General features: G+C 39.8%; 1 protein-coding gene across 1 annotated transcript in view; it reads right to left on the reverse strand.

Annotated features, from left to right (window-relative positions):
• LOC124868933 (protein bicaudal D homolog 2-like) overlaps positions 1 to 16,741 on the reverse strand; it is a 51,072-nt gene that overhangs the window by 14,131 nt on the left and 20,200 nt on the right. The window contains exons 3-8 of the mRNA XM_047366594.1: positions 14,843 to 15,055; positions 4,430 to 4,582; positions 2,972 to 3,186; positions 2,634 to 2,880; positions 290 to 547; positions 10 to 213 (exon numbers count right to left, since the gene is read on the reverse strand). Coding sequence (XP_047222550.1) covers positions 10 to 213; positions 290 to 547; positions 2,634 to 2,880; positions 2,972 to 3,186; positions 4,430 to 4,582; positions 14,843 to 15,055 — 1,290 coding nt within the window. The remainder of the gene's footprint in view (positions 1 to 9; positions 214 to 289; positions 548 to 2,633; positions 2,881 to 2,971; positions 3,187 to 4,429; positions 4,583 to 14,842; positions 15,056 to 16,741) is intronic.

Here is a 16,741-nt window from a genome sequence, read left to right on the forward strand (position 1 = left end):
ACCACTCACCTTGCGCAGCTCTTTCTCCAGCTTAGCCTTCTCTTCTCTCTCTGCATGTGTAGTCCTCTCCAGACTGGACAGTTTGTCCCCCAGAGACCTGACATCAGTCTTCAGACGGCTGCGGTCTTCCTCGTAACGTGACTGACAGGCCTGGTATTCTGCTTTTAGGGTCTTCAGTTCCTCCTTCAGCTCCCCTGCTTCAGACACAGCCACCTGCAGGACAAAGATGATGACTGAGCATAAAAAAATACTGACTTTTTAAAATTTGTTTCAGAGTAGTTTAAGTTACCTTGTACTTGCACTCCAGTATTTCCAGTCCGTTAATGTCCACTTCATAATAGTCTCCATCTTCGTGGCTGTCCCGCTCTTTCTCGTTGTCCAAAGCAGACTGACGCTCCTTGCTGGCTTGGAGCTTACGGACAGCGTTGAGGTTCTCCGTGAGGCGGTTGACCTTCTCCTGATGCTCTGACAAAGCCCCATTGGCTTGTTCCAGCTGTTTCTGGGAGTCTTGCAGATTGGACAGCAGGTTGACCTTCTCTCGCTCCATCTGAGATGAAACACAGAGACATATCATGTAGGTTTTTTTTTAATGCCCTGATGATGTGAAAGGGGGTTTCTGCTTATGAGGACAGATAATATTAAGTCAGAGGATTAACTGTCTATGTGGTAAGCCACAGCAGCATCAGGACGGTGTTACCGCAAAATATGAGGCAGAGTGCCAGCAATATCAGCATCAGGGTCAGGGTGACCTCAGCAGTTCAGGTCAGCCAGTATGGGTCGTCTTACACATTTGCACAGAGCTGTTTTAATCAGCACTGAACTAGTTCAGAAACTACACTCATAATAAGTAAGACAGTTATGTGCATGACGTTTATTACTGCATAATATAGATATATTCAATAACTTAAGTAAAGTAAGTAAAGTAAGTAAAGTAAGTAAAGGTTTATTTATATAGCACCTTTCACAGACATTAAAGGTCACAAGGTGCTTTACAGAAGTGCACAATTATACATTAAGATAAAACAATAAAGGCACAAAAAATGTAATAAAAACCATCACTATGAGGGTAGTGGTAAATATAATAGTCACAAGCCTATAGTAGCATAACTACATCCAACGCATTGGAACTGTTAAAAAGATTAGCAAAAGAGATAGGTTTTAAGTTGGCTCTTCAAAACGTCCACAGAATCAAGAGAACGTAACAAGAGCGGGAGATCGTTCCAAAGCTTTGGCGCAACGGCCTGGAAGGAACGATCTCCTCTAGTCTTAAAACGGGTGTAAGGGACCTTAAGAAGATTCTGATCCAATGACCTTAGCCTTCGAGAATGGATATATGGACACAACAGGGCTCTAATGTATCGGGGAGCTTGACCATGGAGAGCTTTAAAAGTCAGAACCAAGATTTTGAAATTAAAGCGAAGAATTAGAAAATTAGAATATGTGTTCTGATGAGGCTCGTTTGCCAGGTTAAAAGTATCTTTTTAAAAATATGTAATATTCTGATGTAATATTTTAATCCTAAATGTCGTGTTTTCATTAGTTGTAAGTGTAAAATCATTGTAATTAACAGCAATAAAGGCTTGAAAACATCACTCTGTGTGTAGTTAATCTAAATAATATGTTTCATTTAGTGAATTTAACTTTTAAAAAAACATTTCACCACATTTCTAATTTATTGAAGGGGTCTCTATATGTGACAAATGTTATGTTATGTGGCCACAGTTGTCTAAACCTGCAGTAAAAAAACCTGTTTTACTGCCACTGCAGTAAAACACTAAAACAGATGTTCCCCAGCAGCCACTACTATATCTGATGAAGTCAAAAGACAACAAAAAACATTGTAGCCTGAAAAACAATTGCTATCCAAAGACTCGGGTGAGTTTCTTGTGACCATGACACCCAGACATGTGTGATCTTGTGGTGATAAACAAGCAGATGGCAGGACCTCCGGTGCCACCACCTGCTGCCCTGAGGGCCCAGTGGAGCCTGGAGAGTATGTGTCTGCGTCTCTTTGGATTAACTTTGCTCTAATGGGATTTAGATTAATGCGGCGGCCTGGGTCAGGATACAGCAAGACTCTTCTCTGAGAAACACACCTTTAAATACAGTTGAATTCTGCCTTTAGTAGTTAGAGATGGACTGATCCGGATTTTTAGCCAATTTCTAGGCTCCAATTGTTTTTTTGTAAAGCTCTCACCTGTTGATGCCATTTCTAGCCAAATTCTCAAAAAATATCTAAGAAAACAGTTTTCACTTTTAAATGGCATCTTATAACTCTGTGCTTCCTCTGACTTTAAACACCTCACTGATACAAAATGGCAGAACAGTAACAACTGCTACACAGAATAGTGTATTTTCCTCTCGGTCAGGGTTAAACAAGCTTAAAATGGTCCAATTCTGTTCACCAGACCATTTATCTGTGTATTTCTATTTATAATATTTAGTATCAGTAAAAAATGTTGATCCATTTTGATATTTTTTTTATGATTTTCATCTGTTTTGCATTTTACTAAAATGTTTTCCTCTTAAACTGATAGGAAAAAGTAATATGAAAAGGACCTGATCGCAGAGTGATGGAAAATACTGCACTGTTGAAGGAACAGCACAGAGACCAGAACAGAACTGAGACCAACCTGCATCAGCTGCTGTTTGAGCTTCTGGATTTCTGAGATGTTCAGTTCACTCAGCAGGTCGTCAACCAGGCTGGGCACCGGGCGGAGGAGCTCGTCCTTCTCAGGTGTGGAGATGCGGTTGTCCTCATTGATGGTGTTGGCCAGTTTGGTGAAGCTGTTCTCATATCCCAGCAGAGCCTCGTCGTTGTTAGGTTCAATGGCAGCATCATCGATGAACTTGAGGCCGTCCAGAGAAATGCTTAGAGGACTGGGGAGGGAAAAATGTGGGAAATTATGTTTTTTGATGCCTTAAATGCTTTACCTAAAGTATGACAGCAGCTTGTTTGTGTTCTGGTTACCAATGATACAGAGTGTCTCCGATGTTCATGTAGTGGGAGAGCTCTTTCCTCAGGGAGGCCTTGAGCTCCCGTTCGGTCTTGATGGTCTCCAGAGCCTCACCCAACTGACGTTCAGCGATCTCCTTCAGGCGGATGGCGTCCTCCAGCTGGCTGTTCAGGAACTGAGTGTCTTCTTCTAGACGACGGATCTCGTGCTTCAAACCCTCAAACTCCACCTAGACAGAGCAGATGAAAGTCAGGATTTCTGGAAGTTTAGAGAATCAGCCATTGGGTTAACTGAGGAGGAAGATTCAAAAACAACGAAATGCATCATTACAAGACAATTCTATCACCTTAGACCATGTTTTTACAAAACAATCCCCCTAAATTTCAATTTTAATGATAATTTTACTAAGCATATATTTGAAATATTTATTTCTGTTTATTTTGATGATTATGGCTTACAGCTAATGAAAATGCCAGATTTGGTTTCACCAAAATATTGAATATTACATGAGACCAATAAATAAAGGAGTTTTAATACAGAAATGTTATATTACTTCCTACAATATTGTGGGGACGGCTGTTGATTCAGCGGTTGTCCAGAAAACAGTCTCCACAAGAAGGGTAAGCCAAAAAACATCACTGCTAAAGAAGCTGCATCACAGCATATTAAGGGAAAGTTGAGTGGAGGAAAAAAGGGTTCTAGTAAAAGTTTTACAGGCAACAGGGACTTGTGTTACATACTGTTTATCAGTATGGGGAATGGCATATAAAAGAATATACAAATCTATTTTTTATTAGGCAAAAAAGTACAATAAGGTTGTTAGCAAAGAAGACTAGTGTAGTCCCGCTTAAAACCTATCCAAATACTCTTAAGTTTACAAAATTTGATGTTGCTCAAATAATATTTAAGGTTCAAAACAATTAGCTTTTGAATATAAGTGTGAACTTAAATGAAAATAAATATTGTTTTAAAGAGACGTGTTTAGTTACAGTGGTATATTTTTGAAATTCCTCTCATAATGGATTTAAAACATGTAAAACTCAGCAGAGAATTAAATTAAGAGAAAGAATCATCTTTAAGTGGTAATGTTTGTTGTTTATGTTATTACTGAAAACAGGCAGGTTATAAGAAGTAGATTAAATGAGCACAGCTCTTATTATGAGCAGCGTAATGACTGTGGCTCAGTGGGAAGAGTAGTCGTCTTGCAATCAGAAGGTTGTGGGTTCGATTCTAGCTTCCTCCTGCCATATGTAGATGTGCAAGGCACTTAAGCTCAAGTTGCCTACCGATCTGCGTATCGGTGTGAGCGTTAGTGAGTGCGATTGGGTGAATGTTGCTCTAGTGTAAAGCGCTTTGAGTGGTCTGCATGACTGGAAAAGCACTATCTAAGTTCAGTCCATTTACCAGTCCATTTATCTCACCAGTTTATGCTTTTATGTGCTTAAAACCTGCCAACATGCAGCTTTCCTCACCTGACTCTGTTTGAGCATGGAGACTTGCTTCTGCAGGGAGATGTTCTCCTCCTCCAGCTCTGTGTAGTCCTGCAGCAGACGACCCTCCCTGAACTTGTACTCCTTGATGTCGTCACGTAGCTGAGTCCTCTGGAGCTCCACCATCTCACTGGTCTGTAGGGAAAACAGAGTTAGAGAAGCGGTCACTAGGAAGCTTTTTAAGATTAAATTAGTGAGTGATGGTGATTCGCTGACTGATGAAAGCTGCCACACTGCAACTGTTTTGAAGGTTTTGGGAGGTAGGTGCCAGGTGTCTTTCCGGGCAGTGGGCCAAAAGCCCTCTCACTTGACACTTCTAACTGCACTAAAGGGATTGAAGCCTGCTTCTCTGTCTCCTAGGGACACACGTTTCCTGTGAGTGGGTGGTAAGCTCTGAAATGGTCTAATTATCCAAAAGAGAGTCTCATTAGGATTCATTCTTTGTATGTATGGTGTAATAGGCACAAGTGAGGAAGCTGCAGAAGAAAAAAGAAAATAGTGTAAAAACTGTCCGAAATGTTCCAGAAGTGTGCCAGAGAAACAAGATGATATTTCATGTTAACTTGCAGTTTCGTCCAATCACCAAACACCACTCTGTTTCTGCTGTAAGTGCAGTCTGATACCTCTTGCAGCTGAGGAAAGATCTCATTAATAATATAAAGGACAGAGAGGTCAGAGATGTGGCCGTCCACTATAAGGCTTCAATCTGCCCTACTGAACCATGTGAAACCTTACCACTTGTCTAAGGGAGGAGTAATGCAGCCTCACTGATTGTTATAAATAAAAATAGGGATCACTGCAAGGAATTTGTCAGGAATATTCAGTCAAATGAGGCAAGGGAGTTTATTGTAAATTACAGGAAGGGTGAAAACATCACACATATCTGTGTTTTTAATGTGTGGCACTTAATGCTGAGTTGTGTTGTGCTGAATACGTACATATTTATATGTGTCACTAAGAAGTAAAGCATATGCCTGGGATTTTGCCTATGTGTGTCAGTGTGAGGGGTCGCTCATGTAGGAGATTTGACAGAGATTACCAACTACTGAAGAGACAATTAACCATCCTTATCCCTTTGCACGTTTAGCCCCTTCCTCTCATGCTATCACTATGTGGCCACATCAAAATCCATCCTCTCGGCTGCACAAAGTCACTCCTGAGGGGGTTTTACTTGGATGCACATCTGCCTGGAGATTAAATATCATTACATATAGGGCTTTCCAAAACCATTCGCATCCCTTGACGCTTTTTACGTTTCGCAATGACACAACCAGACTTCCAGATTTCATTAGGATTTTATGTGACAGACCAACAAGTAGCACATAATTTTGAAGTTGAGGAACTATGATACATGGCTATCATTTTATTTTACAAACAATCTAAAAAGTGCATTTCTGTTTAGCCTCTTGTCTTTTGACACCCCGACACTAAATCCAGTGCAACCATTTGGTTACAGAAGACACACAACTAGTATATAGAGTCCACCTGTTTGTAATTTAATCTCAGTTTAAATAAAGCTGTTTTCTGAAGGCCTCAAAGGTTTGTTAGAGAACATTAGAGAAACACAGCAGACACAGCAGAAAGAGAGTTGTGGAGAGGTTTAAAGCAGGTTTACGTTATAAAACAACATGCCAAGTTTTGAACAGGCCACTGAGTTATTTTCAATCCATCATCTGAAAATAGAAAGAGTCCCCCAGAGTTGAAAATTAAATGCACGCTCCGTTAACTGCTTAATAATTACGCACCAAGTGCAGAGCAGAGTTAGGCCATTATTTAATGATGCACTTGTCTGATGAACGATGTTGGTGTATTATTAAATAAAAAAGTCCTATTACTATAACTTCTGAGGGAGACCAGCATCAATGCAAAGTTGGAAAAGCAGCATTAAGAGCATCAGCAGCTTAAATGTCTCAAACAATATAAAACAGTAAATTCATTAGGTCTGTAAAGATAATCTCATCACCAGAGTAACCTATTTTTTTTCAACTGAACAAAGCGGAACCAGCTGGCTGCTCAGGTCTCCTCCTGGTGAGGGTTATGTGTCTCAGCTGGTGGGTCAGTGCAGTTCAATCCAGATGAAAAGACTGCCACTAAACCTGATTAAGATGCGACTCCGAACTGATTTAAATGCACACATGAGTGGCAACCTTCGACCTTCTGTATCCTCCTTCACCTTGGGCCCCACACTGGAAACACAGCTCAGGAAACTCGGTGCCAAAATTATAAAGAGTTAATAACATTTATTTGTGTGATGACCATATTGACACTCTGGGGAATGTTACTGGGAATTATCTTGAGGACAATCTGGTGCCTCCTGCAGAGCTCATTAGGAAGAAGTCACTCACAGGCTTAAGTGAGGCCGGCGGCTGTCGCTTTTGCCACCACAGGTGAGGCCTTGACAGCTGTTTTATCAGCCACAAACGTGCCTCACTTCCGAGTGAACTGGGTGTTAATACTAACACAAGCTGGAACACTGCAAAAATTGTATTTCTACAATCGCCAGTCTTGTCTGATTTTCAATCTCAGCTTTTTTAAAGCTTTAACCTGGTGGTGCAGATTTAGGCTGGTTACTCTAAGAACCATTATCACTTCTGCGTTGAGAAGTCATGAAAAACAAGATTTCTTATTTATATCTTAAAACAAGGACAAAGGGACTTAGAATAGAAACCTTAAACTATCTTTAGCATTTTGAGTTAGCAATTAGTACAGCTACCATTACAGAGAGAGCAGCCTGTGCATGTATGTCATAGACAATATACGCGGAGAGCTCAAAGGGATCAAAAAGAGAATATTTGGTGTACTCTGCTCAGCCTTCCTGTTATCTGTTGAAATCCTGCTCACACCATTTCGCTGCCTAAAAGAACTGTCTTCTCAATATTTTTTTACATGTACAAGAAAATTACGTTTAATTTTAAATAGCTATTTGCATCTTTCTGCTTCCTCTGACTTCATTTTTAAACATCTCACCGATTCACTAACAGTCTTTATGCACTGAGTGACAAAGTCCAGACGTCTCTATAATCTCACCATAACCTGCCTAAAAGTGTTTTAAATGTTTGTAAGTAAGTTATTATAAGCTCTACTTCTGGTGGAATGTTGTGATCTATTGTAGTCTTTCTTAAAGGCCATGTTTTTTCCATATTGCCTCTCACTCTTAGTCTGCCTCTTGAAGAAGTGATGGACAGACCCCCACATGGCTCAAGACTATTTAGTCTGACGGAAAAAATATATATTTGTTATAAATATATTTTGTCCTACTTCCATGCTTTCTCATAAAGTCTCTTGACCTCAATTTCCCTCTCCACCTTCTTCACTTTGCACTTAAGCAAAATGTACATGTCAGTTCCTTCCAAACAGATTTCCTCTCAAAGTGCTGCAGCCCTGAAATGCCATGACAGAGAGAGTGAGACAGAGAACACCAGCTACCGTATTTATTTTTACTGCATCTCTCCACTTCTCTCACTGGCCTCCATCTTCTCATTTTGCCATCACTGTTGCTCTAATTTCCCTAACCCCCCACAGTGCCTTCATCATCCGTGTCCTTTGAAAAGCCATGCATCAATCACAGCTCACTTTTTTCCCCTCATGCTAAATCTTTTGTCCATCAGATCTGAAAAGCAGAAGCATAGGAAACTTTTTCCTGAATTTCTCTCCAACAAATTGAAGCCAGGGATGAGGAATAAACCAACATGTCCTTCAAAATCCTTTCAAAGTCATTTGAACTCATACCAAGTCCGGCAAGCTAAATCTACCTCAAGTCACTTCCAGGAGAGACCAGGCATGAATAACAGATGTAGAGCGGCAACATGAACAAGGCAAAATAATATGAAAGCTGTGAATTAGATCAAATAAACTTCACGAGAACCCTATAAATGATTGGTTAGTCATACTTTGCCCTTTGCATGACTACATAAAAACCTACTAGGTGACCTTTGCATTTCCTGCACTCAGTGAAATAGTGAATTTGAGGTCATTTGGGTGGGAGCGAATCAGAGTGGAAAAACCGCGTTTACAGTCATTAATGGAAGTGCTTGTGTTGTTGATTTATTTGTACCCATTGATCCAGAGCAGAAAATCCCTCTGGTTTAGTGACAGGGGGGCTTGGCGGGTGGGCTTTGGGTTGTTAAATTAACTCAGTTTAGCAACAATTATAAGGATCCATGGAAATCTAAAGGTGTTTCAGAAACACACGTATAGCAGTCAATAAGATACATGTGTGACTAGGAAGTTAATGCCTTTCTGAAGTATTCACCCCTTAACCTTTTTCAGTTTGTCACGTTCCGAGTGGTATATTTTGCAGAACCAATATTTTGTCATAATTACAGCTGCAAGTCTGCAGTCTGAACAGAAATAGGTTTCAACTTTGACTAGGCCTCTCTAATACATAAATATACTTTGATGTAAACCCTTCCTGTATGTTTGGGCTCTTTTTCCTGTTGGAAGGTAAACCTCTGCCCCAGTGTCAGGTCTTTTACAAGTTTTCTTGCAGGATTGAACCGTTTTGCAAGAGATTTATTATTTTTTTTATGTGGCGGCTGGCTACATACACTACAGGCCAAATAATTGGAAACAACAAAATGCTTCTGTTCACAACGCCTTTATTAAAAACAAATGAGTTATATGGATTTTGGGTTATATTTACAGCATTAACAGACTTGGCTTTCGTTGTAAGGCTCCATGTTCCTCAATTTAGCTGAAGAATAAAAAAATAAAAAACTATAAGAATAGGCTAGTTTTGGGCAGAATAAAGGGTCAAAATTTCAACCTTTTTAGCATAAGTAAAAAATAAATGACAGTTTGCATATCATATATTTGTCATGTTGTTGTCAAAGCCAGGGGGAGTTAATTTAAAGAAAGAAGTCCAAAGGAGAATATCCAAAACACCAGATAATTATACAGTGTAATCCTATAATAATATTATGTTTACTTTGTTTCATAGTATGCCAATTAAACAGCTTTTTTATAGAAGAAATTTGATCCCACTTCTAAACTCGTGGGTTGTAGTTTATGTATGCCACACTTTTTTTATTTTACTATTTTTATGTAAAAATAATCAGTTGTTTTGCTTCCATTTTTTAATTATGTGGTCTACTGCATAAAATCTCAATAAAATCCATTGCTCATAATTACAAGGTGACAAAATCTGATCAAGTTCGGGGGGTGTAATGCTTTTTTTTTTTTTACGTTCTGTAACCCAGAAATTATCTAGAGGGTTTTGATCAGGTGGTGAATCAAATGTGCCACCCGGAGTAGCAGTAACTCCTCTGAAATAGATCAATCCATATCAATAAAAGTCCTTTTTCACTCACCCCCCCAAACCCTCAGATTCAGCAGCTGTTCTGTGGTTTTCCTGTAAAGAAGCAGTTCTTCAGTCTTCTCTCAATTTATCTTTCCATGCACCCTCCTCCTCCTCTAAAACACTAAGTGGACGATCCATCTTGGCATTAATGTCACGTGAAATGATGAAGAAGCAGACATCAACACCCCAGAGCCTTCCAGGACTAGGAGTCCTATTACATTAGGCTCATGGCGGTAGATGATAATAACAGGGAACAAAGAGTAACCTTCCTTGGATCTCTGCACCACTCAAGTCAGACCTTTGAACACAAGGGCAGGCTTCAGTAGTGCCAATGAAATTGCTCTTGAACCTAGGTGTATCACTATTTAACAACTGAAAACATGAAGCCAAGTACTCAGATTTCTTCTGGGTATAATAAAAACAATGGTCTTGTTTGTAATTAGCTTTACCTCCTCGCTTGTTCCACCCTTGTAGAATCATTCCATCAATATATAGTCCTTCCACATTCACACTCTTCAAGAATTAGAAAAAATAAATTACAAACTGTTCAAAATCAGCTGAGAAACGTAAATATTTGAGAGCTAACAGCAGATTTCTTAACATTTAGAACATGTAGTCTATGGCTTTGCATGATAATTTCCTGACACTCATCCAGTGGGGATTCCTATTCTGTGAAGATAATGGAGGGCATCACTGGCGGCACTTTCCCTACAATACATGAGACTGGATTTAATGAAGTCATGCCTGTAAGAGAGCACCTCCTCACAATGTTACTGGCTTTTTGTCTGGATATAATCCTATACACTGAGCCGTAACAGTGGAAAATGTCTTATCTGTGCTTTGTGCCACCATTGAAGTGCTTGGCATGAGATTGCCTGGCCGGTTTAAATGGGAAACATGTAACCAGATGAGATGCTTTGGTTGTGACAAAATCATGTTAAATAGAGCTTCCAGATATGTGAAATTATGCTTTTAAACAACTGATTTGGGAACAAAACCATCAAATTGACATTGCTTCGGAGGCTTTTACATGCATTTTTGAAATATAATGATGCAATGAAGACACTCAACTAAAATCCATAATTTTCTAGACTGGAAGAACTTTGCAGATATGTCCTCTCAAATCAAGAAAGAAGCTACAGTTGCAGACTGTCAGTTGCATTCCATGTTAAACTTATAATTGAGTAATTCAGTCCACCTTCTGACTCTACATGATTACCCATGCTTTCTTAGAAAAGCAGAATAATCTGCCATTGGCAATGAATTTGCGCCCATTAAGCCTTGCTCCTTCTCAAATGGATTTTAGGCTTCCTTCTTTTTCTTTTGTACCAATCCCAGTGTGTCTTAGTGCCCTCCCTTCTCTTCTAGCATCAATTCTAGGCTAATTTGAAATCCCACAGACAAAGGCTTCTTTCAGTCCTGCCAGTGTTGTCACAATGCCCGCCTCAGTGCCCGGGCTTTCTCCATTTGCCCGCCGCAACACACTCCTAGCACACAGTAAAGTGGCATTGGAGGGGTGTCGTTATCTCGAATACATGAGGTAATTTACACTTCAGAACCCGTTATCCGACTAATTAGAGCAGACTGGGGTCCTTTGCAATGAAGCGGGTGGTCATAAAGGGAATGGCACTTGCCAGAAAGACACCAGTGAGCGACCCAGAATTGAAGCAGATCAGGCCTGCTTTGCATTTAAAATCCACCATGAAAGTATTAGTAATAAAAACCATGAATTGAACAGCTACAATGTAACTGTTGAAAGAACCAATGTTTGAGTAGATGCTTGGCTGCAGGCAAGTTTTACACAGTGGATCAAAACATCGGTTTGGTTGGGGTACATCTGGCTTCCATTATTACTAACTTCCACCAGCATAGAAGAGCAGCAGCTGACCTAATTATTGCTGTATTTGGAGCTTTTCAGAACTTAAGTCGCTGGCAGGGACATGCCTTTTTTAAATCTTTTCCTAATCTCAGTCAGAAGCACCGCAGACATCTGTTTCAAATAGTGACTCAGAAAACAGCAGTCAGTCCTGCATCTGTCTTTGAACTAATGAGGAGGATTTTTTTCTAGAATTGATCAATTCCCATATTAAGGACTTGACCTTAAAAACAGAGCACTCAGCTAAATCTGCTGTGCATGAACAGCTGGGTTCAACAATCTTACAGTACAATAATTAAATCTGAAAGAAAATAGGAAACAATTCCTGGCAAGCTATTGCATAGAGAAATCCGATGGTGGTCCGAATCGGTCGATTTTCTGATTCTTACATTTGTGACAATTGGCCAACAAGTAAAAACAAAAATGTCTGATTATTTTCCTGTCAGTAAATGCACCATACCTAAACTCCATCAGGATATTGCAACAACACTCTTTAGTGTGGACACAGACCAAAAGAGAAAAACTCAAAATTAGCTATTTACAGTCTCATTAAAGTCTTAAACTGTCTGTGCTTCATTCAGACTGTGAGAAAGGGAGAGAGCAAGATAACAGGAAGGCTGAATGAAATATAGAAAGTTTGTTCTATTTTATCTTTTTGAATGTTCAACCTCTGTCTTTCATGGCAGATCTTTGAAAATCTCACTATTAATGTAACATTTTCTAGGGATTACACACTAAGACTGCTTTAATACTGGACAAGCTAACCACGCTAGTATCTAATACAAGTAGATAAAGATTGCCTAAAACGTAAACTCTGTAGTAAATTTGTAAAATCCTGTTTTACAGCAACTGCTTTCTCTGATTTGGCTAAAATTCATATAGGCAGGTTAAAAAACTAGAAGTTGGCCGGAAAATTTTGATTGGTGCAGCTCTCCTTTCAGAAGAGCACAAAGTCAGAAGCAAAATTTAGAGCAATGCCACACCAGAGCCATGAAAGCAGATACGTTAAGGTGTTATTAGAATGAAAGAAGATGAAAGCTCAAACAAAAAAAGCACCAGGGGCAGTCTGTTCACTTTTTTCCAATAAAGCTCATCTCCTCATCCAGTCTGTTAATCAAAATCCCTTCAATATTATTTAAATTTCGACTTGGCCATCATGGACCTCATCATCAAAGAAACCAATCACACCTAAAAGCCTCCACCTGCCTTTCTGCTCATCTCATTACATCCTTTCATGTCCTCGTCTCAACTGTGTTAAACAGGTTTCTACACACCTGCTGATATAACGTCTGACTGTGATGCTCTCTTGCTAAAACATTGTCATCATCACTTTTGGAATCATACACAGACTCTGCTGCACATCCACCACACAACCCCTGGCAAAGACAGGGTCCCACGCCCTGAGCTCAGCTGTTGTCTCTTCCAACGAGGTCAATTAGCTGTGAGTGTATGTAAATAGCAGCAGTGAAGAGGTCAGGCTTTGTCCAAAGTGGGGCGACAATATTGGCTTTCTGCATTATATTAGGATAAACTTGCAGGAATGTGTGCTGAGCTTAACAAAAATGATGTGATCGAGCCTCAGACAAACATTGGCGGGTTTGTTTTTTCTGCGGCGGAGCTAATTAATAATAACGCACCTCTCAGAAGAAACAGCAGTGGCAACAGGTTGAGCACCACTTTCTTGGCATGATTTGAACTAAATTAAGATAATTGGTCGATTATTCGTGAAGGATCCTGCAATCTTTCGGTAATATAGACAGATTTCCCATAGTCAAGCTACTTTCTACTGTGTTTTAGCCACACCTTAACTGACAATAAGGGTGGAGTAAATCACATCAAACTCAAAGCTGAGGTGTTTCCACAATCATTAGGATGTAATTAATGTTGTCAGAACATGTCAAACGTAGATGACACTTTATCTCTGCCATCATGCCCTAAAAACAATAAAGCCCAGGACAGATAACACCTTTATATACGTGCACTATGTAGGCTCTCTATCAAGACTCAGCTGTAAAATGTTTACATCAAATCAGTCTTTTCAGCTTGCTATAAGAAGCATTAACACAGCTTCTTAGCAACATGCAAACATACAGCAACATCCACTAAAATTGGCTCTCCTAGTAAGGATGTGTACAAAAACACTGAAGTAAATTGTTGCTATGGAGATGCAGTGATCGAGAATATGTCACTCTTTGCTGTGGTTCTCCAACAGTGAGCTTTAGAGACTTTAATCTACCTCTCTTCCAATCCTCTGCATGTGCGTGCTGACAAGATGAACTTCAACCCTCCCCTGCCTTATCAGTCACATTCCCTGTTGATTTAATTTTTTCCTCTTTCTCTGACTGCATTTGTGGGCAAAATTGTCTGAACCTTGTAGTTGTTTCCCAGCTTATGGAGAGAAACACACATCTGCCTTAGTGCCCTACATAAATAGCATGTTTATCTTTCCCATTTTGAAGAGTGGTCAAAAGAAATAGACCTCAGTCTCTCATATCTATACCCCGCGGGAAACAGAAAGTCAAAATTGCTTATTGGAAGCCCCTGACCCCTCTGATCAAATTAAAAAGGGTAAAATACAAATAAAAATGCTTCAGTTAGATTTATTTTATATGAAAGGTATTTGAGTCAATAAGTGTTAGGTTGATTGGTCTCTCTAAAATTGCCCTTAGGTGTATGAATGAATGTGTGCATGGTTGTTTGTGTGTTGCCCTGCGATGGACTGGCAACCTGTCCAGGGTGTACCCCGCCTCTCGCCCATAGACTGCTGGAGATAGGCACTAGCTTCCCCGCGACCCACTATGGAATAAGCCGTAGAAAATGACTGACTGACTAAGTGCTACAGCTTTAAATCTGCTGAAAATGATTTCAGCATAGGAATTTGTTTCCCTCCATTGAATAAATATGCTCATATTAAAGCTTTGATTTTTCTATTTGTTTTGTTAGAGATTATGCTTCTGCACTGAAACATGATTTTATTCTTAGAGTTTATTTACATATTTACCAGTAAGGTGCCATAGATGTGGAGTGAGTTGATTTTCCAAGTATTAACAAGAGTGAAAATGCACTGAAGCACAGAGCTCAATGATGTTCCTAGTCTTCTTTTAATCAGTTTAAATATGTTGTGCCATAATCCAGTATTTTAAACATAAATAATGTATTATCCTTTAAAGCAACGACAAGATGAGCTGTATGACATGGACTTTGTATCACTCCTCCTTACCTCTTTCATCTCCTGGGAGATGGCAATAAGGCGTTCATTCTCAGACTGGGTATTGGTCAGGATGTTGCGCGTTTGCCTCAGCTCGTTCTGCAGCTCAAGGACCCTCTGCTCGTAGTAGGCCTCCTTACAGGCCGACTCCTGGATTAGAGACTCCTCCCGGCTTTCCCCATCTGCTGCCACCTTCCTGTGGTTGGTATTAGCTTGTCCAAAGGCCTAAATGTGCAGAAAAGGAGGAAAAGAGCAACTGCTTAGAAACTTTAAAGCCATATTGGAATATAAGGATCAGGAGTTGATGGAAGAAACATTTACTTGTGCTTCAGCCAGTTTAAATTGACACTGATCTCTTCGTTAGTGGTTCACTTGAGGACTGTGGAGCAAAATCTACCAAAACACTCCAGTCGCTCTGTGAAGATTATCAGTTGGGGTCCATCTGGGCTGCATCAGAGTGCCTTACCCAGCAAATACCCTCCCACCCCCTTCCTTTGGCTGCAGGATGCTGGCCTCTCCTGCACGTGCTCTGCAGTGACTCCACAGATGGAAAAAGGAGACAGGAAAAGTAGAGCAAACAGACTAGTGTCTAAGTGATCATGAGAAGACTGTTTTCTAATTCTCTTTAATACCTCAGATCATATGCCTCAAGTAAAAGGCAATGGACCATTGTTCAATTTGAGTTTGACACGTAAAATAATTTATTTTGTACTATTGATGTTACCTTAACGTATCAATAGCCTGCAAGGCAGAAACAACACACCACTGAAAGAGACAGACCTTCATTACAGCAGAAACTAGATTAGGCCACACACTCCTTTCTCAAACTAATCACCCCTCTGATAACAAATTTCATTTTCAATCCCATAACCATCGGTGTTTGGGTGGAAATATTCTATTTTTTAAATCTCTCCTCATAGCGGGTGTGCATGCATGGTGTCTGAATATGACCTTATTTGCCTCTCTGTGTGACAAGCTAACCCAGTTCACTGCACGTGACAGACTGCTGCATTGCATTAATCCCAGGCATTCCTTCTAAGGCAGTGAGAAAAAAAACAACTGTTTTATTTGTATTTGTCAAACTTGCCGACTTAAAGGACTTGGACAAATCCGTGCATTGGTAAAACTAGTTCAGAGGGTTACAGGAAATTATAAATAAAGTTTTACGCAATATGACTAACTGATGGTTCACATTCCTGCATACATACATACATACATACATAAGCTGAAAGCTCAAAAGGATAAAGGAGATGATGTTTATTGTACCATGCTTAGACTTTATGTTATCTGCGAAAGCCTTGATCTTTCTTGCAGCCACAATGGACCGCAGAAATATCTTGACGAGTTGAATATAGTTTCCTTTTAAATAACTTCTTACAGCTTTAGTGCTTCTTATGAATTATTTATCATCACTGGCTTCACTGGCTCTAAAAACAAACAGCTAACCTTAAGTCTGCTGTGTCATAGCACCAACACTCTTCAGTGTTTACGGTGCGTCCGCTGATTGGAATTTTTAGCTCGTCATTATTGGTCAGCAGAAAATGTCTTCTCTACCTATGTGATGGTGGTTGGTCAATAAATATATAACTTTATTTATAAAACAGGTGTTCTATGGAGAACCAGGGTAGGTCAATAGACAATTAATGCTCTGTCTCCTAAATGTCTTTTCCAACTGTTCCCCGCCAAAGAAATCATATCATTAATCAGCAGGAGGCTGTTTTTGATTAAAATGCTATTAAATACAAAGGATAACCAATCACAAATCAGGGGAATCTCATCATTATAATCTGAAAGCAGGCATGGCATCTGAGGGGTCAATCAGTCCAATCTAAAGAGGGCTATCACTCAAACAGAGCCCCCCTGCCAAAACCCCACTGACCCATTGACTTTAATCTCTGTTCTCCACACGTG

The sequence above is a fragment of the Girardinichthys multiradiatus genome, chromosome 1, assembly GCF_021462225.1.
Source record: "Girardinichthys multiradiatus isolate DD_20200921_A chromosome 1, DD_fGirMul_XY1, whole genome shotgun sequence".
NCBI lineage: Eukaryota > Metazoa > Chordata > Actinopteri > Cyprinodontiformes > Goodeidae > Girardinichthys > Girardinichthys multiradiatus.